The 22,430-nt window shown below is 29.8% G+C and overlaps 10 protein-coding genes across 10 annotated transcripts, besides 5 other annotated features; 5 read left to right on the plus strand and 5 right to left on the minus strand.

The window, feature by feature from the left end:
* Positions 1-833: 833 nt before the first annotated feature.
* On the minus strand, positions 834-1,278 carry CMU_039650 (uncharacterized protein; the record flags this gene model as incomplete). Its single annotated transcript, XM_002139209.1, has 2 exons — positions 834-1,108; positions 1,173-1,278. 2 exons carry the CDS (start codon positions 1,276-1,278, stop codon positions 834-836), a joined length of 381 nt encoding a protein of 126 aa, XP_002139245.1.
* Positions 1,279-1,400: 122 nt separating this feature from the next.
* Positions 1,401-1,426: a sequence feature (AT_rich).
* Positions 1,427-1,804: 378 nt separating this feature from the next.
* Positions 1,805-2,779, minus strand: CMU_039660 (zinc transporter, putative; the record flags this gene model as incomplete). Its single annotated transcript, XM_002139210.1, has 1 exon — positions 1,805-2,779. One exon carries the CDS (start codon positions 2,777-2,779, stop codon positions 1,805-1,807), a length of 975 nt encoding a protein of 324 aa, XP_002139246.1.
* A 310-nt stretch (positions 2,780-3,089) lies between these two features.
* On the plus strand, positions 3,090-4,658 carry CMU_039670 (uncharacterized protein; the record flags this gene model as incomplete). Its single annotated transcript, XM_002139211.1, has 1 exon — positions 3,090-4,658. The coding sequence occupies one exon, from the start codon at positions 3,090-3,092 to the stop codon at positions 4,656-4,658; it is 1,569 nt and encodes a 522-aa protein (XP_002139247.1).
* Positions 4,631-4,664: a sequence feature (AT_rich).
* A 348-nt stretch (positions 4,665-5,012) lies between these two features.
* On the plus strand, positions 5,013-7,706 carry CMU_039680 (chromo domain-containing protein; the record flags this gene model as incomplete). The annotated part of the gene is made up of 1 exon (XM_002139212.1): positions 5,013-7,706. The coding sequence occupies one exon, from the start codon at positions 5,013-5,015 to the stop codon at positions 7,704-7,706; it is 2,694 nt and encodes an 897-aa protein (XP_002139248.1).
* Positions 7,707-7,831: 125 nt separating this feature from the next.
* Positions 7,832-7,858: a sequence feature (AT_rich).
* Positions 7,859-7,954: 96 nt separating this feature from the next.
* CMU_039690 (RWD domain-containing protein) lies at positions 7,955-8,599 on the plus strand (the record flags this gene model as incomplete). The annotated part of the gene is made up of 1 exon (XM_002139213.1): positions 7,955-8,599. The coding sequence occupies one exon, from the start codon at positions 7,955-7,957 to the stop codon at positions 8,597-8,599; it is 645 nt and encodes a 214-aa protein (XP_002139249.1).
* A 34-nt stretch (positions 8,600-8,633) lies between these two features.
* On the minus strand, positions 8,634-9,233 carry CMU_039700 (uncharacterized protein; the record flags this gene model as incomplete). Its single annotated transcript, XM_002139214.1, has 1 exon — positions 8,634-9,233. The coding sequence occupies one exon, from the start codon at positions 9,231-9,233 to the stop codon at positions 8,634-8,636; it is 600 nt and encodes a 199-aa protein (XP_002139250.1).
* Positions 9,234-9,451: 218 nt separating this feature from the next.
* On the plus strand, positions 9,452-10,884 carry CMU_039710 (DNA (cytosine-5)-methyltransferase domain-containing protein; the record flags this gene model as incomplete). Its single annotated transcript, XM_002139215.1, has 3 exons — positions 9,452-9,474; positions 9,562-9,610; positions 9,688-10,884. 3 exons carry the CDS (start codon positions 9,452-9,454, stop codon positions 10,882-10,884), a joined length of 1,269 nt encoding a protein of 422 aa, XP_002139251.1.
* Positions 10,885-10,971: 87 nt separating this feature from the next.
* CMU_039720 (uncharacterized protein) lies at positions 10,972-13,235 on the minus strand (the record flags this gene model as incomplete). The annotated part of the gene is made up of 1 exon (XM_002139216.1): positions 10,972-13,235. The coding sequence occupies exon 1, from the start codon at positions 12,997-12,999 to the stop codon at positions 10,972-10,974; it is 2,028 nt and encodes a 675-aa protein (XP_002139252.1). The 5' UTR covers positions 13,000-13,235.
* Positions 13,236-13,405: 170 nt separating this feature from the next.
* Positions 13,406-13,436: a sequence feature (AT_rich).
* Positions 13,437-13,443: 7 nt separating this feature from the next.
* On the minus strand, positions 13,444-18,681 carry CMU_039730 (HEAT repeat family protein; the record flags this gene model as incomplete). Its single annotated transcript, XM_002139217.1, has 1 exon — positions 13,444-18,681. One exon carries the CDS (start codon positions 18,679-18,681, stop codon positions 13,444-13,446), a length of 5,238 nt encoding a protein of 1,745 aa, XP_002139253.1.
* Positions 17,505-17,563: a sequence feature (AT_rich).
* Positions 18,682-19,188: 507 nt separating the features above from the next.
* CMU_039740 (SNF2 family N-terminal domain-containing protein) lies at positions 19,189-22,404 on the plus strand (the record flags this gene model as incomplete). The annotated part of the gene is made up of 1 exon (XM_002139218.1): positions 19,189-22,404. One exon carries the CDS (start codon positions 19,189-19,191, stop codon positions 22,402-22,404), a length of 3,216 nt encoding a protein of 1,071 aa, XP_002139254.1.
* Positions 22,405-22,430: the final 26 nt, after the last annotated feature.

The following is a 22,430-nucleotide window of genomic DNA, read 5'->3' on the forward strand; positions in this document are numbered from 1 at the left end:
TTTTTTAAAGAATCTAAATAGATATTTTCAATAAATTCAGATAGCTTGGACATTTTAGACTAATTAAATTTTCTATACTAAATATTACATGCATATATTGCATACTTTGGATTGTGGGGAAGGAGGATGATAATAATGAAAATCCGTATTTCTGTCTTTAATAATAGAGTTACACATAATATCTCAATATCTTCCATTCTAAAATTAGTATTAACTATATATATTAAGGGTAGAATTTACAATAAAAAATAGAGGATATAGAGAATATCTGTCTTCTCCTTAATAAAGATTAAAGATTACATATCCTTTATTATAATGACACTTATTAAAATATATAATAGGAATTAGCCTTTAACAGGGATATCAAGTCACATATCTTCTGAAAATAGGCCTTTTCTTTTTTATAAACTATCACTAAATTATACAAAAAACTATTATGGGCGCCTCACAAGTGTCTTATCTCCATCCTGTCTCAAAATATTAGATACATTTAGTCAAATGTTGGAGCACTTTTCCAATATTTAACATTATTCTACTAATTCTATAAATATACATTCCTATCTTTATGATTATTAATAACATCTTGATATTAGTAATTAGAATTATTATCTTTAAAACTAAGATGATTTAAATGAAGTCTTAATTCAAATCTAAGTTGTAACTTGAAAGTGATGAATCCTACAGACCTGATCCTAATACTCAAATTTGAGGTCAAAATTTGCGGATATTCTCTGATTCAAGTATTCATGTTATTTTAAAGCAATTTCACTTTAGGATATTTCTTGAAGAGTTAACTTCTATATAATTATTTTACTTATATACTAGAACATTTACTATTCAGTTATGCAATATGCAACGAAGTCATATATATTTATTACGGATTCTCCAATATCACTAAGTATGCAGTCTACTTCTTCTTCTGTCAACTTGACAATTGAACCTGTTAAAAGAAGATATCGACGTAATTCAGAGGCACTAATAATATCTCTTCCACCTGAAATGAAAAGTAGAGCATCGACAAGATCTTTAGCTATTACTTCATCATTATAGACAACTTCTCCTATTTTTAATATATCATCCACTGTATATTCTCCTCTTTCCCTAACCTCTAAATTAGAATAAGATATAATCAATTTAAATGATATATGATTAAAAGTAAATTTGTAGCTAACCTGCTGATATAGCTAATAAGTCTCTTCTACTAAGTTTAACACCAATAGATTTGAGCATATGGATAAGTTTTGTATCATTAATTCTTCCTGTTTTCTCTCTATCCATAATTGAAAATAGTTGTTTTAATTCTTGTTGCTGAATTATAATATAATAGATATTATTCAAGATATTATTAAGTGTCAAAGATACTTACACGTGCCCTTGAAAGCCCTAAAGTTTCGTCCATCATTAATTAATTATAAAATTATATATTGTTCACTAGAATTCTTTAACATTATTATTAAATGACTTGTAGTCAAGTTTCAATCTTTTTAAAGTATACAGCCGCCATTCCACATTGATAATAGGGTTAGGCTAATTGATAACTAATATAATATATTGATGATTTCCCTTGCATTTAGTTGTTATATGATAATACTAATCCTTAACAGATGTAATATTTCTACATGCAATTTACATGCAGGGTCGGTATATACTATTGTATACACGAATACACATTTACATGGTGTCAGTAAAAGTATCCAGTAGCCACTTTGTGACAGTTTAAAATAATAAAATAAGAGAAAGTAATTTTAGATAAATTAATGATTATAGATATTTAGTGTGAAATCTCGAATATATGTATTGAGAGCTAAACAGGGCTCTCAGCAATATTGTCTAGTAAGGTTAGAGCTGATACAATAATGGTGCCACATATGAAGGCAACTAATTTAATCAATGTTGAACCTGTCTTTGAATGGAAAACATCTGGAATCACTTCTACACAAGATACATACAGTATTGTTCCAGCTGCTAAAGCTGAACAAACTGCTTCGGCCAAAGTATTTGAAAGTGAAATAAGTGCTCCAATAATAACTCCAATAGGAGAGCCAAGTGCAAGGATTGCAACAAAATAAAGTGGTTTTATACCTCGTGTAGATAGAGTAACATAAACAATCAATATTTCAATCCACTTATGTGCAACAATTACTCCAGTTGTAAGCCAAATCTTTGGAACAGACTTTGAGATACCAACGACCATCCCCTCAAATATAGAATGTATAACTAATGCACTAACTAATACAAGTCCAGTAATAAATGAAAACAAGCTAGAATTTTGCTTATTACATACTACAGATGAATTATCATCTATAATTTGATTTTGAGAGTATGTTATATTTTGTGTTTTATTAATGTTAACTTTAAATGAATGGTAATCTTCTATATATGAATTTTCAGATACATTAGTACTAGTTATTTTCGATTCATCTTTATTACAAATAATTTCAGTTTTATGAGGGAATAAAGCGTGAACTATACTTTCACATACAAGAGATAGGGAAAAGCCAGAAAGTATGATATACCAGACACTATTAACTTTAGATCCATAAAATGAAAATATAAGAATCTTATTTTCACTTGAAGTATATGCATCGGGAATTAAGTGTACAATAGATAATGCAATAAATGCACCTCCTCCAAATGCACATAAAATATCTATTGGGTCAAAACCCAATTTGCTAGTTTTATATTTACTTGAGTTGATTAACATTGGACAAAGGTATCCAAAGAATGCAGATATGAAGATAAGGATACTACAAATAACTTTATGCCAGACCAATTGCATATTGATTAATTAATTTAAAGTACTTATGATAGTAATTTATAGCTAAAAGGTCACAGTCCTATAAATTTGGCTCTTCCTCTTCACATACAAATATGAGCTTGAAATAGAAAAGTTTGTTGAATGCAAAACAATGCAATTATTGATAGACAGATAGCGAATTAGCACGAATTCTAAAGGTAACTGTGGGCGCCTAATATGATTTAGTACTATCCAATTTACAAAAAGGTTAACAAGATCACTTTTTTTTAAATTTCTGGTTTATGATTACTATAATATTAGTATAATAACTTAATTATATATTGTCATTTTGATGGATTATAGGGCAGATTCTAGTGGTCATGCTGAGATTTTTGTTTTGGATTCATATGGAGTGGAGGAAGATACAAATAGTATAGAAGATGAAGTGCTTACTAGTGATAAAGATGCAGAATTATCTTCAACAGGTGAAATTCAAGATAATGAGGAGATTGATTACAATGGATGTGCTTTAGGGAATGGCAAAGTTACATTAAATCATAGCCCTGATTTGGTTTTGCGAAATCGAGAATACTTGAATAAGTTGCAAGATATGTGTGATGAAGATTTGGCAGTAATGACTAGGCAGAATATGTGGAAATTATATGAGAATATGGGGAATTTATGGCCATCATTTTTACGATATGAAAATCCGCCACCAGGTGCAAGGATAAGAGAATCCCGTTTTTTTAATGATATTAAGTCCAACGTAGTTCCTTCATCTAAAGAATCTAATAGAGAGGATAATATAAGTAATGCAGGTGATTCAACAGATACAGAGGGTACTATAGATAAGCTAAATGACAAAGTTGGTTATAGCAATCTTATTAATCTTATACGAATATCAAAACAACTCCTAAAAAAAGGTTTAAAAGAAGGAACTTATGACTCTGTTTTCTTTGATACTACAGAATCAGCTAGGCATGGATTAATAGCAATATATTTAGCAAAAAATGGTATTAGAAAAGGGATGACTTGCTTAAAATGTCAATATTGTGGCTCTTCCAAATGTGAAAGACGAGCAGTTTCATGCCCAGCTAATCGATGTTTTAAGTGTTTACTAAAAGGACATTTATCCAGATTTTGTAGGACATCAAATGGATATTTTTTTGAAAATTATTATTTTCCTGCAAAGAAGGACCGTGACTTTATGTTTTTTATTAATGATTCAACTCAATTTTCTTATACCAATCTAATCAATGTTGCATATTGTATTTGTCCAATTTGTGGAAATTTTGGTCATATATCTTGTGCTAAAAGTCCTCTAGATTTAGCAAGTACTAATTCAGAAGAGTCGAAGAGATTTGAAATATACCAGGGAAATAATAAGGCTGATTACAATGAAGACTATTTGCTTCCTAAAACAACTCAGTTATCAGGTATATACTATTTTTATCAAATATATAAGTCATATAATAATGAGCATTCTAGTAATAATATGAATCAATTGATCTTATTAGATAATTGTATAAGTTATAATGGAAATTTATATAATAATCGACAAGAGCATATATATTCCAATTACAACTCACATAACATATACAGAGATAGTAATCTTGATTTCCAGAATATACCTTATAGATATATTGAACAACCTTATAATTTACAAGGACATCCTACTCGTAATATTGGCAATCAATTTATTAGTGGCACAGATGCTAGGTACATAGAAGGGTCAGTTCCATATTTGCATGAAAATAGAAGGTCTCGAAATGAGATAAATCGGGGTAATCAAAAACAATATATATATATTAGGGAGTCTCCAAGGACAATCTATTTTGAGGATACTTCAGTTACAAATAATGGACATTGTAATACTCGATACAATTATACTGGAAAATATTATAAAAATAATTCAAATTAATAATATGGGGAATATTTAGGAGTAATTTATCAAGTAGTAGCTGTTAGTTATGGAAATTTTAAACTTATAAAGAATTATTAGGAAAAGTCGTTAGAATTTTGTAAGTGGGGAATGGGGGGTTATCGTTCCGCCTATTGACATGCCATTTTTTGAGTGATAAAAATTTATAAGCTACAACTATAGAATTCATTATAGACGGAGTGAGGAAGAAAATCAACAATTAATCTTTAATTAATTTGGTGAATCCCAGGTTCTTAATCCAAAGCTATTAGTACATTTAAATATTTCTACCCAACTCTTAATTAATTATATAATTCAAATACATCTTAATTATATGGATAATAGTCACTAATAATGGTAACTAGTATTAGTGAAAGTTCATCATCAAGTAATATAGATAGGGGGAATTTTGATAATGAGTGTAAAAAAGATGTAAATATACCATCAATATGCGATATAAGCTTAGTACTAAAAGAGGATCCCAAAATTCCAGACTCAACACTATCTTGTTATGATATCGAGGAGGAATACTTGGGTTTTGGATTAGGAATTAGGAATATAAGTGAGAAACTTACTGGAGTTAATAGGAATACTGGTGATTGTATAAATAAATTGAGTGTGACAGTTTCACCATTTGATTGTCATTCAAGTGTAAGATTGTGTTATACTGATTTGTGGAAGAGGTTACCGAAGAATATTCCTGTTCGAGATATAGCTTTATCTCGACATCATATTGCTGTACTACTGAATAATGGTCATATTTATGTTACACAGAGTTTTAATAATGAATTTGTACTTAGTAGAAATAAGGTAAAAAGGAGCTTTAATAATACATCATCTGATAATGAAGATTTATGTAGTGATATACTACTTTATAATTGGCTACATATAAAGGAATTAGATGAGAAGGAAATTCGTGGTATAAAGATATCTTCTACATTAGATTCATTGAGTATTAGTGATGAGATCTCAATTAATGATCTGAGGAGCTTTATATTATCTGGTTTAACAGGTGCCGGTAATATTTGGATAACAGAGTATAGTGGTTATACAAATAAAATTTTGTTATATCCTATTGATTTAGATAAATTAAATGTTTTAGAATCAAGTTGTATCAAAAAGGCTATAGATATATCAATTTCGGAATTAGTAAAGAATAAAGGGGATATGAATGACACCGAGTATATTGCTAGTGATAAAAGCAATTTAATACTAGAAGATAGTATGCATCATTTTCCTTACAAATATGGCATGGCGGTGTCGTGTATCAATTCGAGGAATGAGTCATTTATTATTATATATGGAAGTGATGTTAATTCAGTTATCATGAACATACCGTACCCATGCCGCAAAATATATTGTGGTTTAGATGCTATAAATGGGATTATTTTATTGCAAAATGGGATACTATTATCTTGGAGAAAGGCTTTAAAGGGTACTACTAATCAGAATAAAATATATGGTAATATCTCTATAATTAATATAAATAATGATATGGATCTTACTAGGAATATAGATAAGACAATATTTCTTAGCCATGTTAAAGGATCATTAAGTAACAAACATGTTGTTGATTTTTCTGCAATACTAGGAGAATACATTGCATTAACAAAAGATGGTTTAGTTCATGAATGGAATGATAAGTTTAGGAATACATTATTTACAAGGCCATATATTGTCCATCCTATAGTTTGGACTCCCGTATTTCACTATTATCAAATGAAGGAATATGTGCAAAGTAAGCATGTATGGCAATTTAGTCAGGATATTAATCATTCTGATTATGATCAAGATGACAATACTTTTGATTTATTTCGAGATACAAATGAGATAACACTAGATAGTGAAATTAATGATTTGTATTTATTACCAGCTTCAAGTGGAAAATTTATAACGTGTATTTGGTTACTAGAAGGTGTTACTATTTTTTTATATAGTGATAATACTCTTAAAGCTTTATATAATTATATTGGCAAAGATGGCTATAATACTAGAATTGGATTTATTAGTAATCAATCAAACAACTCAAAATATCTGAACATGAATAAGGTATCATCTATCATTAGTAGTATGCAGTGGGCTTCTAAATTAGGTACTTATTTACCTGCAAATCCAATATCACTTGTAAGTATTTTATCTGAATATTATAAAGGTACACCTAAACAAAAGAATTTAATTATTCAAAGATCATTAATAAAACTCTCATTACGTGAAAAACCAGTCTATCGTATTTTAACGTCTCCTAATGTTATTATATTTGGGATTTTGAGATCTAATCCTAAATGGAGGAAATCTATTGAATATAATGCTAAAATTGGGGAATCTCAAACAGAAATAAACCATAACGTGCAAGTAAATATAGAGTCTAAAGATAACTCTGAAAATAAGGAAAGTTGTGATATAAAGTGGAATCTACAAGGTATATATCCTGATAAGAGATCCTATATTAAAGATGAAATCATCCAAGGATCAAAAAATATAAGAAAATCAGTCAGGTTAATTAATAAAGTAGGATATATAAAAGAGACTGATACCTTCACACCACAAAGCGATGATATCCCTACGGAATCATCTTCACAACTAGAAAGTCCTGAGTTACATGAGAACTCAACATACACACCTGGGAAGAAGAGAGGACGTCCGAAGAGATCACTTGAAGAGTTGAGTTTACAACTTGATAAAGAAAATGAACAGATTTTAAGTAATCTTAATTTTACACAAGAGGCTGTAGACAACTCAGCCAAGCTACATTATCCTAAATCAAAAAGTAAAGTTAATAAGAAAGACGATGATAGCCAATCAAAAAGGAGACTTAGCCTTCTTGAATATGAAGTTGAACAGATTTTGAGTGTCAGGGAGAAACCAATTTCTAAGCAAAGGGAATATCTAGTCAAGTGGAAAATCCCTGGTCATCCCGTACAGCCAACTTGGGAACCAGAGGAACATCTTCAGGGATGTGAAGAGTTAGTCGATGAATTTAATAAATCCATTAAGACGTCGAGATCTGGTAGATTATTACTACCATGTACATTAAATAAGAAAATTTAGACTGGTAACGGATAAGATACTATATTTAAAAGCCATTAACAAGTTTTTTGTCTCTAGTATAGTCTATAAAGATCACAACTATAGATTATATCTTTTATTGGGCGAAAAATTGAGCTATTAGTAGCATATATAATTTAAATATTAAATATTAACCTATTATTCATCCTAACATGGGAGCGCGTCTAGGTTTGGAATGAGGGTCCGAATATTTCTTAATAAATTAGACGAGAATTTATAAATTAATCAAAATGGAATTTGATGATAGAGCTCTTGAAATAGAAGCTCTAAGATCAATATATACAGAAGATGAATTGTTATATGATGAAAATAGGAATATTGTGAGTATCCACTTATCTAGAGAGGGAACATATCGTTTAATTAGAATTGCTATTAAAATTTCCTTACCAAAAGAATATCCACAATTATCCCCAATCATTTACTTTGAAGATATACAAGGAATTAATGATCAACAAGAATTAGAACAGTTGTATAAATTTGCAAATAATTGTGTTCAAAGTCATATAGGGGAAATTTGTATCTTTAACATTATAGAAAATATCCAAGGTCATATCGATGAATTAGTACAACTGAAACCTGTGGATCCTCATTATAATCAATGCCAATACTCTTCAAATACAAATCAATCTTTATTAAAGAGCACACAAGATGAGGGTGAAGTTGTATATAAAGATCTTTCAGATAAAATTTTATGTAATGTTGATAAAAGGGTTACTGAAAGTGAATTTAATAAGTGGAAAGATTCTTTTAAAAGTGAAATGATAGATAAGGGTATTTGGAAATCAAATAACAACATCGGTACCAGTTTAACTGGGAAACAACTTTTTGAGTTGGATAATTTACTAATTAAAAGCGATATAAATAGTGTTGATTAGCATTTTGATTAGCATTCAACTCCTTAATTTAGGTTTAGTCACTAAACAATCCATCGTCCTCCTCTTCATCCATTGTAAAGGATTGGGATAACATCAATTGAGGATATGAGGAAGTTATCCCCTCACTAATTACCTCACTATCTCTTTGATTCCTGTCTATGACATCACCTAAATCATTCCCTATATATCTTGTTTTAGTACTATCTTTTCTTTGAGTTTCTAATATATGTTGTTTACCCTCAATGAACTCGTCATCTCCGTGCTCATATTCATCTTCTGTATAATCTACAAGGTGATGTCTCTTTACAGAATCGTCCATCTTAGCTTTCTTATGATCCTCACTAACTATGCTTATATATTCATTTAAATGTTTATCGGGAGATACCCTTGAATTTACTTCATAACATTTATCAATCCATTGGGAAAATACATCTACTGCTTCATCTAGTCGATTTATACGAGTTGTATATTCAACATTACAAACACGACAGGATAGATGACCAAGTCCACCTTTATGATCCATTTTTACTCCTACAGTCTTAGAATTATTACAAAATGGGCAGTTGAATTCCCTATCTAATTTCGGAATAGGCTTCTTTTTTATCTCAACTTTCTTTGCCTTCCTTTTACCCATAATTCTAGCAATATATTTAGGTATATAAATACTACTTTAAGTTTTAGAGTTACAATATTTACTCGATATACACCTCTTGTAACTCTCACAAATTATGCTACTTCAACATTCTTAGCGCTTTTGGAGACCTAAATAAATTAGTATTTCATTCAAAAGTTATTTACATTTCAAAAATTTATAAGTTTACTATGAATCAATAAAGAAGTAGACTTTTTATGATGTTGAATTTAACTTCCCTTGAGTAAGTATATAATATTGAATCCCTTATTTCCTTTTTTTTTTTTGTTTCCAGGCGAATAAACTTTATTTTGTCTTGAAGATTCTTTAGTGGTATTGGAGGGCTACATCTTTCACTTAAGTATGCTATTGAGAAACTGGTATGTGGTATTATCCTTTAATTAATATCAACTTCTAAATGTAACTTCAAATTATGTGTACTTTGATAATAATGAAGGTAGAACACGGGCAAGCTATAGATATTAAAGTAATAAAAGCTTTTGAACTAAATGAAAATTGCAACAACATATATAAAAGACACTTTAAAGATACCCAAGTATGCACAAAAAGTATTGAATCATTAAACATTGATGATATTCCAAAAGCTAATATATGGCTTTTAGGTCCTTGTCAACCATTTACTAGGGGAGGAGCTAAAAGAGATTCCGACGATAATAGGTGTAAACCACTTCTTAAAATAATAGACTTAATGTACAAAATTGACGTGTCTAATATGCCAAGTATTTGGTTTATTGAAAATGTAGTAAATTTTGAACAGTCTAGAACTCATAAATTTATGATTGATATGTTTAATGATCTCGACTATACATATATCCAATTCCTATTATCTCCAACATTGTTGAATATACCAAATACAAGAGTTAGATATTATTGTATGGCATTCAGATGTTCAAACTTAGTACTATCATGCAAATATTCAATCTTATCAAGGTATGAAAACTTTATTGCCAGCAACATATTAAGAAATAATTGTAAAGGCACAAAAAAGTTAGAATATAAACTAATAATAAATGATCCTCAAAATAAATCTACTTATGATGAATTATTATGCCATCTCCCATATTCATCAAAATTCTGTTACAAACTATTACACAGTCATCCAAAAAAAATAGGTGATATTATTTATACAGCTAAAAGTTCACTATTTTCTGAAGTAGCGAATAAAGTTATTGAGAGAAATAATTCTTTTAGATTTGATATAGTTAATGAATTATCAATCGTTTCAACAACAATAACGAGAAGTTATATTGAAAGTGCTGGGCGAGGTGAACCTTTATTTATGAAAAGTTCTAATGTAGATAATACAAAGTATATTAATGAATATTTATCTTGTGATGAACCATCATCAGTATATAAACAAATCTTTGATACAAGTAAATTGTGTCCTAGCAGGTTTCAATGTATTAATGAGATTGACTTATCAAAATGCAATATTCGATTTTTGCAACCATCTGAGATTTTGTCTTTGATGGGATTCCCATCAAATTGGTTATCAGCAATATATAAATATGATTCTTTAGAATTTTTAAAACAGCAATACTCATTAATTGGGAACAGTATATCAATTCACATTGTTTCTATTTTGATGTATTATATGATTGATTTAGCTTGTGCAAATAAAGTATTACTTTGAGGGGTTTTCTATTGAATCAGTTGAGAATTGAATATTGAAATTAAATTTATAAGTTGACAATTCAACAATCCCAAACAATAAAAAGGACTATTCTTTACACTTTAGCTTCTCAAGCAATTTGTCACAATAAGGTTTTTCTAAATTGTAATAGCCACATATCTTCGTGAAGAGTGTTATAATAGATATATCTGGTATTCCAAATGACTTCATTGTCATCGCAAAATTATTTAACTCAAGCCAGCAGTAATTATTCTGTTTGAATTGCTCAATTTCTTGGTTATATAAGTCATCATCTAAATTATCTGTTAATTTTTTGGTTTTGATGCAATTGAATTGGAAATCTTCAGCTATACACAAAATTAGTGAATCCTCCCAGAATTTTACAGTATCCCAAATTTCATGATGATATATTATATGTGTTAATTCCTTCCTATCAATAATAATTTTACTAGATATATTTACAATAATCCTAAATGTCCAAATATCCTTACTATCTTGGCAACAAGTCAATAACATCATTATTATATCAATGAATTTGGTTATGTAGGTTTTTGTTTGATCATCTGTATTTATTATTACCTTGCAATCATGTTCTTGAACAGCTTTAAGTAAAAAATTAGAAAACCAGCATCTATTGTGAGTGACTCTAAATCCATAATCTAATTGTTCAAGTTTCTTAATTTCATCAATAAGATTATCTGAAATATTTTCAGATATTTCTACTATTAAAACTGAATTAAGTACTTTGTTGATAAATGTCTTATATATGGTAGGGTATTCTGAATTTGCAGAATTTCCCTGTAAATCTAATTTCTTGCTTTCTGTCTGTATAGTGCATGTAGAAAAGTTAGTTGATAATGATTCTAAAGAAGTATTTGGTCCCTCAGTAGAATTGACATGACTTAGTTCCAAGTTAGAGTTATAAATATTTCTGCAATTATCTTCTAATAAATTAGGATTATCACCTAAAATGTTCATTTGTGAAAATATCAACTTTGCTACCTTTTGTGCCTTTATAGCTGCATCTTGACCTACAAAAGATGAAACGAGAGTATGAAGATCAAAAGATCCCTTTATACTATCTTTGTTGTTAAGTGAATAATCAAGCTCATCATCAATTTTGTTATCTGAACTGTTAAAACTATCCAGTTCACTTACTATTTCAGCCCAACTCTTTCTAGTCGTAATATTACTATGAGTATATGCCTCATTAGATTTACAACTAGTTTTACTACTTTTCCCAAATCTTCCTACATACTCTTGCATATCACTACTTATATCAATAGCTTCTAATGCTTTTATAACGTTATCTGAATCATATTGCAAATTTCTTATATAACTCATGTCATAAATAATAGTTTTCATAAAAACATCCCTCAAACACAACAAACGTTTGCTATCCATACTTTCAAGAATATTTAATACTTTTTTTGTCTCAGCTTCATAAAATTCACGAAATTTGTTTAAATTATCTATGCTCTCAATATACTTCTCTTCTATATATGAAGTGTAGCATGATCTTTTAATAATCTCATTTGCTATCATGATGATATCTGATTTTTCATGTTTATCTTTTTCATTCTGGTATTTATTAGTTAATTTTCCAATATAATTATATGCTAAAGCATATTCATTCCTAAATTTGATAAATTGCAGGTATTTATTTTGAAGTTCCCCCGACAACTTGCAACCCGTTTCATGCAAACTAGAATAAACCAACCTATGATTATCTAACATCTGATTTAATGTATTATTTAAAATATCGAGTCTTAAAGTTTCACTTAGTTCCCTGCATTGTTGTGCTCTACGTAATGTTTCACTCCTTAGAGCCTTCACTGCTGATGCCATGCTTGAACTTTCTGTTGCTGGAGGAAAAAAATTAGATGAGATCTTCTCAAGTCCAACTGAATACATTTCCTCAAGAGTAACTCTTTCTTGCAAAGCAGTTTTCACTTGCTCAGTTAATTTTATACCATTTTCAATTCTCATACATATTAGTGTCCAATCGTACAAAAATTCTTCCTGGTAAGCATGGTTATCTTTAACTTCCTTATTATATTCACTATTACTATCCTGACCAGGAGATATCTCAACTTTATAGAGAACTTCTGCCATTTCCCCCTATTAAAAAAGTGAGTAAACCCTACTTTATAAAGATGCCCACTAAAGTAATGCTTAAAGTAATATAAACTTTCCCGGTTCCGTAAAGCGGTTTATAATCACTTTATTGGAAGATTTTTTATATCTACTTCATTTACCTTAATTAAAATAATGAGAAATCTATTATTCTTAAAAGATACACAAGTATCTAGATTAATTCACTTTATCCTCCTATTAGGAATATACCTTAAATAATTCTTTTTAATCTGTACTGTCTTATTTCCACATGCATGTATATATACATGCATGTAACGATATTTGTACATAGCACTGACAATAAAATTCTAAAACATAGATATAAAGATATTGGATCATTTTTAAATATAAAATAAGACCTTAAGTTCTTTACTTTATTCATATGTAATTATATAAGTTAATTATAATAATTAATTCTAGATACTAGCGATTTTTAGATATTTTTGTTGGGCTCCAGCTCTGAGAAGAGTCATCAGAATCTATTCCTTTTTTATTACTTGGGCGTTTTCTATTTTTTCTTCTATATAGCTTTATTTCTTTTTCAGATATGACTTCAGTTTGTGAATACAAAGTTTCATTCATGAAACTTCTTAATCTAGCTGGTTCATCTCGGAATGTGTAAATACTCGAACCCTTTTTACGGAAACAGTTCAAACTATTGTAAACTGTAGAACGAGTTAGAGTAACTCCAGCTATATTTATGGATGAAGATTCCCCTGTATCAATATCAAGATGAGCATATTTAGGTTTTTCCTTTACAATACAAGTATTTGGGTTAAAGCAAGATAAGTTTTGGTCATTTATCTTGTATTCTGTTTTAAGTACCTTTTGCATACAAGTGCAAATAGTTACTAATAGTGTACAAGTATATAATGTAAATGATTTTGACTGACAGTATTCATTCATCTTTTCATTGTAGTCTTCCAAAAATTGAGAACATAATATGCACATTTCTCCCATAGTGTAAATAAGTAGGAGTACTTCTGATTCATATACAAATGGAGTACTCATTATTAGATAAGAGACAAACTCTACATAAAGTAATATGACTCCATAGTTGTCTATTTTATGTTTGGAAAATAGTTTATTCAATAAATTATCAATGCTCTCGCTGTTTATTAGTAGTTCCAATTGTTTACAGAGCCCTTTTATTATAGTTTCACGGAGTGATTTCTTATTTCTACACTTCTCAACATAAAGACGATTATATAACTCCATGATATTACTACAAAATATAGGTATTGATATTCCACAACATTCATTGTTCTGTAAATCATTATCAAATATTCTTCTTGTTTCTCCATTACTTTCAAAATTGCCGAGAAAAGTTGGAAAATTCCCCATAATAAAATTAAAACCATATACTGTGATATCTTTAAATTTGTTTATAACAAGGTTCGGAAATTTATCAAATAGATTAGAAGTTATTTGGTATGCTCTGACGCTTAGATCCTTGTTTAGTGAGAAAAGCATTCCAGATACTGGTGCAATAATTGAAGTTGGATTTACCAAACCTTGTCTATTAAATTGTTCAAGAATACAAATTACTAAAATGGCGACCATTTGTTTTTGATGTTGAGTAAACTTTTCATTTGAGCATTCATTTAGTAATCTAATAAGGTCCAATAGTAGATCTAAATGTGCAGCCAATGGCTGTGCAGCTGATACAGATGCCAATCTATTAAAGTATTGTGAAGAACCATATTTAGAAGCTTTTAATGATGAAAAATAATCAAAGCTTGTCCTAGATGATATTGGAGAGTTACTATCAGTTTCAAATTCAGAGACCTTTGCAGATTTTTTTCTAACAGGTGTATGGAATATATCTGATTCTTCATTATCATTCGCTGTTTCAGAAAAGATTGTATTCAATTTGTCTTCAGAACATGAATAGCTAGCATTATAGTTGTCTGATATTATATCTTCATCTTCCACTGGTTTCAGTGCCTCAGTTTCGTATGCATTCAATAGTGAAAATATACATTGTAAACAAGCAATGCATAAGTCTGAGTTACTAGAAGTTGGATTATCTGTGCAATCACAAATTCGAATAGCACATTGGATAAGCTTGCTAAATTTTATTGTTTTGATAAATTGTTTTTGTTTGACCAAAAATTCGGTTATTGTAGGTAAAATAACACTTTTGCCCAGTTTCCAGTCAATTTTGTAGTAAAGTGAGCATATCAAATCGAATACTAAATTACTTGATTCTATACAATCACTGTAATCGCTTTCAATGTTTTCATCTGATTCTTTATCACTCTCTTTAAAATTCATAAGTTGCTGGTTAGAATTGCTAGTTACAAACGAAATGCCAAATTCGGTTTTACAATAGTTTGTCTCAATTATTCTCCCATTTTTAAGAGACAAAGGCAATTCTGGGCTACTAAACTCGTAAATACACCCTATTATCCAGCAATTACGCCTAATAATGTCTATTGTTTTCTTATCAAATAAATTCAAATCTTGCTTGTTATTGTAATCCCATATTGTATTAATTTTGTCAATTATTAACAAGTGGAAATGAGTTTTGTCAATATCTGGCTTTTGTATTATTTTACAAAGACAGCAAATAGCTGATTTTATTAATTGAGGTGATCTGGCATTGTTGATTATATTTATAAAATCTATTACGAGTGAGCTAATATCATAGTTTATATCCAAAGGAATTATATACGATAGTATGTTACATATATGTATTAGAGCATCTGATGAACCACTATTAATGTCTCTCATGTAAATGATAATGTGAGGGAATACTACAGTTGTTGAATGGGGAAATATTTCCCCCAGTGTCTCTAATGCTTTCAAGCAGTTTATTTGAAAATTTGAAAAGAGTAAATCATTGCTTTCTGTAATTAAACCACTTTCATTTGCTTCACTTACTTCTGTTTCATTATTTGCATGCTCAAATCCCTCTAAAAACATATCCAATAGTAATGGAACCCATCTTGTGACAGATTCTTCTATCTCAGAGCTAGACATACTTGTTCGCATCGCACCAATCAATTGATGTAGTAACCAGTTTGAAGAACCTTGAAGTTGCTGAAAATTCCTGCCTTGTGAAATCTTCAAAATATTTACGAAGTTTGTACAACTTATCTTGTTGCAAACTTTTGATTTGCTAAACCAAAGTGAAGTGAATACATCCATTACATAACGTCGTATTGTCTGAGTCTCTTCAGGGGATGTTAACCTTCTTAGTAACAAAGCCCCTATTGAAAGATCAAAATTCCTTTTTTCATACAATTGACGCAAGATGCGCACTGCAGCAATCCTTACCAGTGGAGATATATCATATGACATTCTGCAAATACTTTCATACATATATTGAGGAATTTTCATTGAAGATGACTCTTTACTATTAATTTCTAAGTTCAAATCACAATTATTATCTAGGATTAGTTTTTCTATTAGTACAAGTGATCTTTCCCTCACTTTCGGTGCCTTATCCTGTAATGCATTTAATAAGGCATTAGATATTGAATCATTTGTAAATGCCAATATTGGATGAGTAACCAAGAGATTTCCCAAAGCATTAACTGCTGTACGCCGTTGTGACATACTTGGTGAATTATGAATGTTTACTAATATGCAATTTAACATCAATTCAACTAACACAGTAAATGTTGAAGATATTATTTTACACCACAACCTATTTATTGTTGATTGCATAATTTTTGGTAATTTTGAAGAATAAGCTGTTAAAGATGTAATATTACTTGTAATAGGCGATAACCATTCATTTAAAAATAAAGAATGTAAATCTTGATATTCCAAAACACTACTACCTGATTTCAATGAAATTTTATTATTTCCATGCTTCTTTATTATATTTTTGTCGTGTTTACCCAACTTTTTATGCCTGAAGATCTCTTTCTTTTTATTTTCATCATTTGATTGCGCATTGAGTCTCATTAATATCTCTAAGATGAAAGAACTTCTAATTGAGGAATTTAAATCAAAAATTGTTGAATTTTCAATTATATCTCTTGTCATTCCTATCATATTAAAATTCGTAATTGTCAGATAATGAAAAATTGAAATGGCCGAAATGTTTAGTATATCCCCAATATCTAACTTAAGCTCCTCTGATTTAATTCCGTGGCAAACTTCGACTTTAACTTGTTCCAAAATGCAATCATCACAGTTCCATATTTCAGGAACATTACTTGGCTCAACACTAACACATTTCATGTGAAACCAACGGTGGCATTTATCGCAATCAAGCATTGCTGCTTGAGAAATCCCTTCATTATTTAAGCAATAGCAACCAATATCTTCACTGTTCACTTTTACCTTTTCATTTTCTAATGAGATATTGTCAACTTTAGCCCCCAATACTATATTCTTACTAATATTACATACACTTTGCACAATAGGTAATGATAAACCAATTAAAGTTATACTTAATTCTCTAGAAGATGTATCAACTAACTGAGCAAGTGACCCTACTAAAGTATTCGATGTTAAAGCACTATTTGATATTTTTATTAGTTGAATAATTATTATTTGAATTAATAATTTAGATAAACAAAATTTAGGTGAAGTTGAAGACTTTACCAAGTCAACAAGTAGCATAGATGCAATATCTCCATTATGATTATTGTAGCCATCTCTTTGCTTAGATTTTGTTATTACTAGCTTGTTGATATAGTAACCAGCAAATTGAGAACATATTTTTTTTACTAGTTCATAGTGCTTTTTAGCCATATCTAGTGCACTAAGTCCAAATTTTCCATTCCAAATGTCATTTGGGCAAGAAACTCCATGAATTAATCGTAGTATAAGAAATGTATACCCATGTACTAAGATCTGAGAATCAACCATAACCTTAGATTTTTTTATAGATTTATTTGTAGTTGTTATATTGTCAAGAATACCAAAAATTGAGGCTAATGAGCCTTCCATAAATTTATCAGATATATATAAATGAGAGAAAAATAGCTGCACTATGCATTCAATTGTAACTAACATCAACTTTGGATGTATATCTGGTAGTACAAATATATATGGTAAAAAAGATAATAGTTGAATTGCATTCAGTTCTGAAATTCTAAATGTTTTTATAATTTCTATCAAGTTCTCTATTGAATTAATATATATGTTCAAATACCCATCCAGCATTGGCTTTCCTATCTTTATATTCTCTGAAAATACATTAGGTAAGATATATCTTAAGTGCATTCCCAAAACTCTATATACTTTTTCCATAAATTCTTCATGAGTATAAATATCTTTAAATTTCAGAAATAAGTTAACAAGGGTTAAGCATGGAATAGAAATCCTAGTAATCACATTTTCATCACTCACTTTGTCTGCAACCTCAGTACTTAATTTCTTGTGAAATTCCGAATAAAACTCAACACTTCCAATTTCATCAAGTACCCTACCAAGCTGCTCTGCTAAGTTGTTAAATTTATTTGAATATATATCTACTGTACTTTCTGTTCCACTTTTATCAGCTTCTTTAAACTCAATACTATCCAAAGTTTCCCCAGTACAAAATTTAATTAAGTCATAAATCCGGATTTCTTTCTCTTTGTATATGAATTTCAGGATATCACTTGTTTCAAATTGCCACACAACATCACCTTCTTGCATAGTGTGAACTCGGATACTACATAAATTTCCTCTTTTCAACTGCTTTGATATCTCCATCATAGCTACTTCATTTCCTAGATCAAATATAAAATATTATGAATATTAAGAAGTCTTTTAGAAGGAGCAGGAAAGAAAAATATAAACTATCGAAGTGCCACGATTATTTTCCTAGTAATACCAATTTTAGCGCTACATATTCTTACTGTCATGCCGGTATACAATTTTGTAAATAAACAAAAAATACATGACTTAATATATGGGTACCTTAAAACTGATAATTAATGGATTAAGAGTTCATAGAGTTTCCTTTAGTAATAATAAAGGCCCTAAGTATAAATATTTATTACTACTATCAATCAGTGATAGATATCATAAACAATCACTATATTTCTATTAAAACATTGTTCAAATATAATTAAATCAAATTCTAGTCAAGATATTCTTAAGAAATAAGAACCTAATGTAATTGGGCTTAAGGATAATACGTAGGGGTGTCATATTTGACAAAATTATGTAGCACCGCTTCATGGGAGGTGGACAATCAAGAAAAATAAAGAATGAGAAATGTATGCAAATTTTCATGAAGAAATAAGTAAGTTTAGGAATGTGATTGGAATATCTCACGATGTTACTGATAATTATTTGTTCACATTGCTTCGGCATTCTGGTTTTGATTTAAACTCTGCAGTTGATGCTTTCTATAAAAATTTACAAATTACACATTCCCCAAAAAATCAAATATTGGATACACTTAACAATAAAAATAACCATGATATCACTATATTTGATGATGAGTCCATGGAAGAAGTTAAAAACTTGATGGTCGAGTCTTTGAGTAAAAAGAAAGCTAATATATCCAATGGAACAGATGCTAATCAAAATTCAACTTCTGCACAACTCAATAGAACCTCACTTAGAGAGAATATCTCAGAACCTTTCTTAATATATCTAGGGACAATTACTTTGGATTTTCTGAGTAACTTACGAGGAAAAATAGAGATTTCAGGGGGGTTAAACGTTGATTTAAAGCTATCTATAGTATCTCAATCTGGTATAAGAAAAAAGAGAAAACACAATTTGGAAGAGTGCTATTCAATGGAGGATACATTAAGCTCCAGTATACTGAGAGTAGTAGTAGAAGGTAGAGAAGTAGGAATGCTTTCTTCAAATGTTAAATTTATATATCCACTAATTGCAGCTGAAATGATACTAATTAAGGCTAGAATTAGATCAGATTTTCCAACTAGTTATCTTTCCTTTGGAGAGTTAGTACCTCTTGAGATGGTAATATTTGCAACATCAAAAGCCTTCTACCAAAATCAGAAAAGTACTATACTCAAACAATCAAAAATATTAGGTAAAAAAGAATTGAATATTGAAGTGAATGACAATTCAAATGATAATAGTTTATTGCTAAGAACAGTATGGTCCCAATTATTTGAAAAGGTTAAATTACAGGTAAAAAAAAAAAGTTTATGGGCCTCATATCCTAAGTCCCAAAATTATGTCTACTCAGAAGATACCAGACAATGCTTAACTATTGATGAAATTCTTTGTCTAATACCAAGAAATATTGATATAGTTGAAGAAGTTGAGCTGAATACAAATATATTTAAAAGTAAGCTCTATCCCTATCAGCAGCAAGGATACTCCTGGATGAAGTCAAGAGAGAGAAAATATGAGAACTTGAATGAATTGCATCCACTTTGGGAAGAGCTAAGCATAAATAAATTTGATACAGAGAGCTTTTCTTGGATCGATATTAAATATAAGTTAAATAAAGAGTATCAACTCATATACTTTAATCAAGTTGAGGGGATATTGTCTCTAGAATTCCCAGCTTGCGTTAACGAGAATTCAGGTGGAATTCTCTCTGATGATATGGGTCTTGGGAAGACTATTCAGACTCTTGCTCTGATATGTGGAAGTAAAAAAAAAAGAAATATGGAGTTTAACGAAATTGAACAGCTATTTGCAAGTTCTAGTCAGTCTTCACATGAGCTCTATACACCTTCACAATCCATTTCTGAAAATTTACATCTTCCAGAAGGAGGAACTTTAATTATTCTACCACTATCTCTAATGTTGCAATGGCAGCAAGAAATTGAAAAACATCTTAACGTAAATTCTATGAATATACTATCTTATTATGGTAATAAAAGACACCAACTCAAACCGAGAAATATTGCCCGATATTATGACATAGTTTTAATGACATATGGCACACTATCATCTGAATATGACCTTTTATTAAAAAGTACAAGCAGTTGTACAACCAATAGATCAGCTATATATGGAGTATACTGGAATCGCATCGTACTAGATGAAGCACATTTTATAAAAAACTCTGATTCAAAAGTATCTAAAGCTTGTAGTGCTTTAGAAGGTCGTTTTAGATGGTGTTTAACTGCAACACCTATTCAAAATACAATTAATGATATATATTCATTGATAAGATTTCTCAGGATAGAACCCTGGTGCAGGATTTCTTGGTGGAAACAATTAACCAGTGATACAGCTACAATGATAGAGACTCTAAGAAGAATTATAAGCCCTATAATACTAAGAAGAACTAGGGATACGATTATAGATGGCAATCCAATAATAGTACTACCAGAAAAGAATGTTCATACAATATGGGTTGAGTTGGATTATACTGAAAGTGAAATATACAATTCACTTTATCAAAGATCTAAACAAAAATTTGATTCATTAATTTTAAATGGGACTATTATGAGTAATTTTAGTATAGTTTTAACTCTTCTTTTGAGATTAAGGCAAGTAGTATGTCATCCACTACTTTTACATATCCAGTCTACCAAAACTACAAAGATCTACCATAATTCTAAAACCAGAGACAAAACTCAAGATTCACCTTTACCATCGTGCCCAGTGTGCATGGATTATTCTGAAGACCCTGTAAATCTGCCATGCAAACACATACTTTGTAGAATATGTGCATTGCAGCTTATTTCAAAAAAGGAAGTTGGAACTGCAAGTTGTCCGTACTGTAGAAATATTTTTAAGAAAAATGAACTAATAGCATTGCCAGGAACTCAAAAAATTCCCAAGGCGATTCTTAGTGCAATAGAAATGGAGATGCATCAAATAAAAGAGATAAATAAAGGTGAGGTTAATAAAAATCTATTACAAATAAGTAAAACTACACAGCTTCCGGAGCAATCTCAACAAGCTAAAGGAGTAATATATGAAAGAGAATATTCACTAATAGATACTTCTGGTACTTACTGGAAGCCTACAATATATTCAACAAAAATCCGCACTTTATTGGAATATTTACATAAAGATATAAATGATAATCAAAAAGTTGTGATATTTTCTCAATGGACAAGTTTCCTAGATATAATAGAAATGGCACTAAATTGTCACAGTTTCAACTTCCGACGTTTGGATGGATCTATAAGTATGTCTAAACGTGGTTCTATCATATCATGGTTTAGTGAAAGTAAACAAAAGATATTACTCGTCTCTATTAAAGCTGGAGGGGTAGGTCTAAATTTGGTTGCAGCGACACGAGTTTATTTGACTGATTTATGGTGGAATCCAGCAGTAGAGGAGCAGGCCTTGCAACGTATATATAGACTTGGCCAGACCAAGACAGTACATATGTACAGAATTGTATGCAGAAAGTCAGTTGAAGAGAGGATTTTACAACTTCATCAATTAAAATCCGATATATCTAGTAAAATACTTGGTGATGAAACTAATGAAAAAGTTAGGATTGATCAATTTAAGACAATATTTAAAGAATTTGTCTAATTATAACATTTTAAGAATATTCCCGC

Source organism: Cryptosporidium muris, genomic scaffold (assembly GCF_000006515.1).
Source record: "Cryptosporidium muris RN66 scf_1106632373453 genomic scaffold, whole genome shotgun sequence".
Taxonomy (NCBI): domain Eukaryota; phylum Apicomplexa; class Conoidasida; order Eucoccidiorida; family Cryptosporidiidae; genus Cryptosporidium; species Cryptosporidium muris.